The sequence below is a fragment of the Myotis brandtii genome, unplaced genomic scaffold (genome assembly GCF_000412655.1).
Source record: "Myotis brandtii unplaced genomic scaffold, ASM41265v1 scaffold341, whole genome shotgun sequence".
NCBI lineage: Eukaryota > Metazoa > Chordata > Mammalia > Chiroptera > Vespertilionidae > Myotis > Myotis brandtii.
In genome coordinates this window covers 198,311-204,971 of record NW_005363130.1, presented here as the reverse complement: position 1 = coordinate 204,971, position 6,661 = coordinate 198,311, and the positions used below count along the sequence as shown (strand labels likewise).

Below are 6,661 nucleotides of genomic sequence, written 5' to 3'. Positions count from 1 at the left end.
TTCAACCTCACTGGGGCCGTTTCAACCTCACCGGGGCAGTTGCAACCTCGCTGGGGCCGTTGCAACCTCACCGGGGCTGTCTCAACCTCACTGGGGCCATTTTAGTCTCACTGGGGCCGTTTCAACCTCACTGGGGCCGTTTCGACCCCACCGGGGCCGTTTCGACCTCATCGTGGCCGTCTTGACTTCACTGGGGCCGTCTCAACCTCACCGGGGCCGATTCAACCTCACCGGGGCTGATGCAACCTCACCGGGGTCGTCTCAGCCTCACCGGGACCGTCCCAGCCTCACCGGGGCCGTCCCAGCCTCTCTGCTCACCGGGGCTGATTCAACCTCACCGGGGTCGTCTCAGCCTCACCGGGACCTTCCCAGCCTCACCGGGGCCATCCCAGCCTCCCCGGGGCTGTCCCAGCCTCTCCAGGGCCGTCTCGACCTCACAGGGGCCGTTTCGATCTCACAGAGGCCATTTCAACCTCACCGGGGCAGTTGCAACCTCACTGGGGAATATGATTTTTTTTAATATCCAGATCAGTTACACAACATTTTTCCCTGGCTCAGTATATCAATAAAATCTAATAAAGAGGGATTCTTGTCAACACCAGAACTAAATAATTGTTATACTTAAAAAATATTTTCCTTGCTTACTATATATTAAATGCTCAATAGTGTGCATAAATAGAACTTAATCTATTGGGAAGATTCAGTCTTCTCAAACCTAATATCTTAAAAAACAAACAAAACAAAACAAAAAAACCTGAGTTAAACAGTTGTAGTATTTTTAAAAGAGTTCCATCATATAAAATAAGAACATTTTTAAAAACCTATGAATAGAATCAGTTGCATCTGAAATTCAACTTCAACTATGCCAATTTCATTTAGATAATCAACCTATTAATCTATTTCTTAAAGGTCACATCATTTGGACGTTAAAGGGGGCATGGGTTGATTTTTTTCAAAATGTGACTACTGTACCATCATTATAAAGGTAGCTTTTAAAATCTCGTCACAAATTTTCATGAGAGAAATTGGTTGGCTATTATTATTCCCTAACAATATTCCTCCCCTCTCCTACCCCCCAGTGTGGTATACAACAGAAATTCACATTTTAAAGTGGTTCTCAATTTTATCTACAGGTTATTGTTCACATTTTAAATAAAATACGGAAGTAGACACTTCTCAGAAATGAAAATGAAAAACGAAAAGCCAAAAGGTGATCTCCCAATGTAACATTTTAAATGAAACCTGTTTATGCGACAGATGTGTTCCTTCGCTTTCCTCCACGGCTGCATGTTATTAGAACCTTTCATTCAGCTGAGACCTTTCTCACCCTGTGGCTTCCTCCTTCTTTCACATTTACCTTTTCCCTGAAGCAGGACCATGCATGTTACCCCGGCAGGTGCGCTAAAGGGAGATTCATAGAGATTAACAATGGAAGGGACTTGGCACTTCTTGTCAAACCAGCCGAGTGGTTCCTCTTTGCTGCTCACCAGACAGACCCAAGAAGGGGAGAGGAAGGGCAGCTCGCCCACATGTAGCCTTTCTGGGGAAACTGCACAAATATTGAATCCTCATCTTTGGTTGTGCTTTGCATTTAATAGTTGCTAACTGCATGATAGCTATCCCAAACTATGGGGCAAAAGTCATTAGACTGTCTTCTTCTACAGAGAAGAAATTTTTCATTAAACTCTTTTCTGGTTTTAATGTAACAACTGAACATCTAAATAGAAGGCCAACAATAGCAAAATTGAATATGTAGAATCTATTTTAGCAGAAGAAATTCTGCAAACACTAATTAATATCGTTATCTGAACAAAGGAGTTCTGTAAACATTAATTAATATAGTATCTGAATAAAAATAGAAAATATGTTTGAGTAAAGTGCTCTCACTAGAATTAGTGCCTTCAGACAACTAGGTCATATTACTATGAACCAACAATGACTCCATTTAATCCATTAGTTGTTTACGAAAGGCAATTGTATGTAAGAACAACACAAGTTCCATTGGTGAAGTGAAATAATTCCTTCAGGATGTCTTATTGGCAGAGAAACTACAGACACATTAAAGTCTTTACCCATGTCTTCCGCTGGTAAGTGGTTTCCTGTTTATTAATATTACACCAGTAGGCAATGGAGCGCATTCCCGCCTGTGAGAGCGGGTTTCTCTTATAATGAGGTGGAGGTTCAAGATCACACAATTGGTAGATGGTCTCTCCAGGCTCCAACCCTCCGTCCTGCACTCTGTGAAGCCGGTGCTCTTTCCTCCGCCCGAAACCAAATGACAGAAGCCAGAGAGCTGTGCTCAGTGCGCAATCATTTCACTTGGTGGTACCGGCCTAGCAGCAAAAGTAAAACCTGCTCATGTAATTTAGAATTTAGCTAAAATATTTTCATACTGCATTCAACCTTGAGCTGATATTTTCCATCACAGAACTTTAAAGCTGCAGCACTGCATTTCTTTTGAAATTTGCTCTACTAATATAAAATTAAACGCTATACTTCTGCCTATCATTCTTTCCATATAATCAGTAAAAACTGATTTAAAATACATCCAGCTAGATAGAATCTTAGCAATGTGTATTGCTTAATTAGAGTGATTTTTATTTATGGACCTGTCTCTTTAATGAAAAGACTATTTTAGTTTCTGTCTTACACTAAGGGCTTATAAATTAGATCCATGCAGGGCCAGGTATCTATCTGAATCTCCCTGGCTGCTCATCAGCCCCATCCCCCCCCCCCCCCCCCCCCCCCCCCCCACTCCGGTGCAAAGGTACGCAGAAAGTGGAGAAAAGAAAGGAATGGAACTTACATTGCTGTTCGTCACTCATGTCCCCACAGTGATCTGTGAAGTCACACACAGTGTCAGGAGGCACGGAGACCCCATTGCCACACTGAAAGGCCTCTGCTCCTTGCTGAACCAGTGGAGAGAGGAAGACACAGAAAATCCAAGGAACACAGGAAGCTCCATTCTTTGGGAATGCTAGCATTCTGGCCAGGCAGAAGAGCAGTCCTTGGTATGTCTGCAGAAGTCAGGCAGTTGTAATAGGTGAGTCCCTAATTGGAAACATTATTTTTCTTTTCTCTGTTCTTCCTTTTTCGGGTTTGCCTCCTGTGACTGGGTCCTATTGGCAACAATCTGCAACTCGGGCAAATGACTCCCAAGGCAGTTCCTTTAGTCTTTCACAGGAGTGTCTTTAGAAAATATTTAACTGGAGTAATTGCACCATTTCCATATCTAGATGAACATACATGTTTATTGCTCTGTTTAACAATTTAAGCCTTTATGTTCCTGCTATCTCCTGAAAGAAAATTTAAAATAAAAAAGTGGGCAAGTAGGTAAATGGGGAGAAAACCACAATAAAATTATAAGCGATGTAGAAATGTTCTGTGTGAACTCATATGCTTATTTAATCACATTCATGTAATTTAGAACATTATTGTGGCCGAAACCGGTTTGGCTCAGTGGATAGAGCGTCGGCCTGAGGACTGAAAGGTCCCAGGTTCGATTCTGGTCAAGGGCATGTACCTGGGTTGCGGGCACATCCCCAGTAGGAGATGTGCAGGAGGCAGCTGATCGATGTTTCTCTCTCATCGATGTTTCTAACTCTCTATCTCTCTCCCTTCCTCTCTGTAAAAAATCAATAAAATATATTTTTAAAAAAATAGAACATTATTGTGGTTACTAAAACTTACTCAAATATTTCAGGCCCAAGTATTAGAATGGCTCCATGGGAATGAAATGCATATCCTTTATTATTGAATAAAAACCTTGCATTGCTTGTTTAGATGACTTGAGAACAATAAGATTTTAAACGTTAAAAAGACATTGGAGATCATTGTTTTACAAATCACATAACTTGGGTCCAAGAAAATTAAGAGACATAGATGAGGAAATAGAATCACTTGGTGTTAGAAAGTAGAACTCAAATATCCTACTGCCGAGTGCAGTGCTCTTTCTTCTATAGTCAGTTCATTTTCATTTGCTTTTAGAGGTGGAACACATGATTTTAGATGCATCTTTGGAACGCACAGTGTACTGAAGTTCAGAATACACTGACATATTGATAAAATTCTATGGGCTGAATAGTTATAGAAGTTATATGAAGTTGAATATTCAAAATATTCCTTTATATTTGATTTCTTAAAGGCATGTTAAAGTTATTTTTCAACTTCTTTCTTTTAATTTCTACAATATGACAACAAGAGACAGAGATAGCCCAGGAGATTATGAGAAGCAAGTGGGCCATGTGCAGTGGCAAGGACGATAGCTCAGGGGCAGAGAATGCATCTGCACATTTAAAGGAAGTTTGAGAAAAGTAAGATTCCCCACCCTCCCTCCCACATTCTAGAAAGAAAAGACCCAGTAAAATATTAAATTCTAAGATAGGAGCATTCAGGACTCTGGGAGGAAAATCCATAATTTTGGCCTACCATTGAGCACTCCACATCCTCTAGTATTTCATTGCTCTTTGCTTTATTCCAACTTCAGAACTATTTGTTCTCCTTACTTCTCTGTCTTGTAAAAGAATATTGAGTAATACCTTATTACTCCTCTTTGTGTATCTCTTAAATGTCCCTTATATTTCTACATTAGTCCTCGTCTCTATTCAGATTATACATTTTTTCACTTTTTTCTAGGCTTCCTCTTCACACTACTAATTTATTATCTATACACTAGAGGCCCGCTGCAAAGATTCGTGCACTGGTGGGGGTCCTTTGGGCTGGCCTGCGCCCTCTCACAATCCAGGACCCTGGGGGTGGGGGTGTAGTAGTGCACAAAGCAGCAGGTGGCCGGGTGCCTTGCTGCTCCCGTTCATCCCGGCCGAGCTGAGCCTACCACTGCTTCCACTCCTTAACGCACTGCCACGGAGGCGGGAGAGCCTCGTGCTGCTGTAGCTGTGCTCACCAGCCCTGAGCTTGGTGTCTGGCACCCATCAGTCAGCTGAGCGGCACTCCTGCTGTGGGAGAGCACTGATCACCAGGGGGCTGTTCCTGTATTGAGCGTCTGCCCCCTGGTGGTCAGTGTGCATCATAGTGACGGGTTAAATGGTCGTTTGGTTGTTCGGTCACTTAGGCTTTTATATATGTAGATTGTTGTTTCACAAAGCTATATCTGAAGTCCTGATATGATATGTTGTCCAAACCTACATTTTAAGTCTTCTTCCTGAGTAAATGTGTACATACACACACATAGCAAAGAGCCAGCCTAATTGACATGTCTCTTTGAATCAAAAACTAAACTCATCTTCCTTTCCTCCTCCCAACTGATCAACATCACTCCCATATGTTATATTTCAATGAATGGCATTTTCCTCTCATCCAGCTTCCAAACCGGGAACCTGTATGTTGGTCCTGGATGACTCACCCATTCTACTACCAATCATCAAATCTTGTGCATTCTATATGTCAGTTGAAGATTCCATCAGTTCTCATCTCAGCAACACCTTGAACCCGATGTCTCTCTTACCCACAATCCATTTTCCGTTCTTTAGGCAGAGTGATCATTCTAAGGCACAAATTCATTCCTACATATTTCCATCTGAAATCAGCATAAACGTCATACTCCTTAGCATGGCTCGCAAACACAGCTCACCTTTTAAGGCTTACTGCTTATTATACCTGCCCTTATCTTCTCAGTGACAATTTTACAAAACTGTTCCACTGGCAGTACTCTCAACATGCCATCTCTAGACACCAGCTCTGAGATCCCTTCCCCACCCCAGTCACTAGGTTAATACTACTTATTCTTGATTTCCCACCTTAGAGGACTTTCTCTAAGGTATCTTGGCTGATTTTTCCAGGCTGGGTTAAATTTCATTCCTGGGCTTCCTCACAGCCTCTGTCCTCATTCATCCTAGCACCCGCAGATCTAATGTGGTCATTGTTGACTTCTGTGATTCCTCCACTAGTCTGTAACAATGAAGCAGGCTTGTGACTTCTTCACTATTGCATCCCCCATTATTAGCCAAGTTCCTGGCAGACAGGAGGTGCTCAATAGGTAATTGCTAATTGAATGAAGTTAATGAGGGCTTACAAGCCTTTCAACCTTTGCTGGGCACACAAAAATAAACATGATGAGTATGGTAAATTTTAAAATGCTACTCCATAAAAGATATATAACTCTTGTGTTCAATGTTGCTTTTCCATTTCTAAATGTGTGCTATTTTAAAAGGCCCTCTAGATTTTGAAACTACAATTTCGTGTTGTATTAGCAATGCACTCCACCATCTTCCCACACTAAATAAGTAAATGATTGTGTCATGTCACAGCCCATTTCAGGTTTTCCTTGGCAGGGAAGAGGAAAGAGAAATAAAAAGGAGTAAAGAAGCATACAAACAGAAACATTTCAATTTTACATCCTGATTCTGAATTCAGGTCCCATAACATTTTATATATTCCATTTTTTAAAAATCACATATTTTGTTCCTTTCATAGTTGTTTATTGCCTAGTTTCAGCTGGGAAACTCCTTTATCAACTGTTATTGTCTAGTAAAAATAACATTACCCTACACTGTTTCAGCTGCCATTCATCATTTAGATAAGAAATGAACTTATCTAAATGATGGTACCCAAAGCAAATCAGTATAATTCAGTCACATAATATTTTATAAAGCAAATTTATATTTTGCTGCCAAAAGATAAAATTATTCTCAGCTGATTATAA

The 6,661-nt window shown here is 41.1% G+C and overlaps 1 protein-coding gene across 1 annotated transcript in view; it reads right to left on the bottom strand.

Annotated features, from left to right (window-relative positions):
* Positions 1-4,014, bottom strand: part of LOC102261090 (MAM and LDL-receptor class A domain-containing protein 1) — a gene marked incomplete at its 3' end in the record, with an annotated part of 431,828 nt that extends 427,814 nt beyond the window's left edge. The window contains exons 1-2 of the mRNA XM_014543905.1: positions 3,934-4,014; positions 2,807-3,017 (exon numbers count right to left, since the gene is read on the bottom strand). Of these exons, the coding sequence (XP_014399391.1) occupies positions 2,807-3,017; positions 3,934-4,014 (292 nt within the window). The remainder of the gene's footprint in view (positions 1-2,806; positions 3,018-3,933) is intronic.
* Between the last annotated feature and the right edge of the window lie 2,647 nt (positions 4,015-6,661).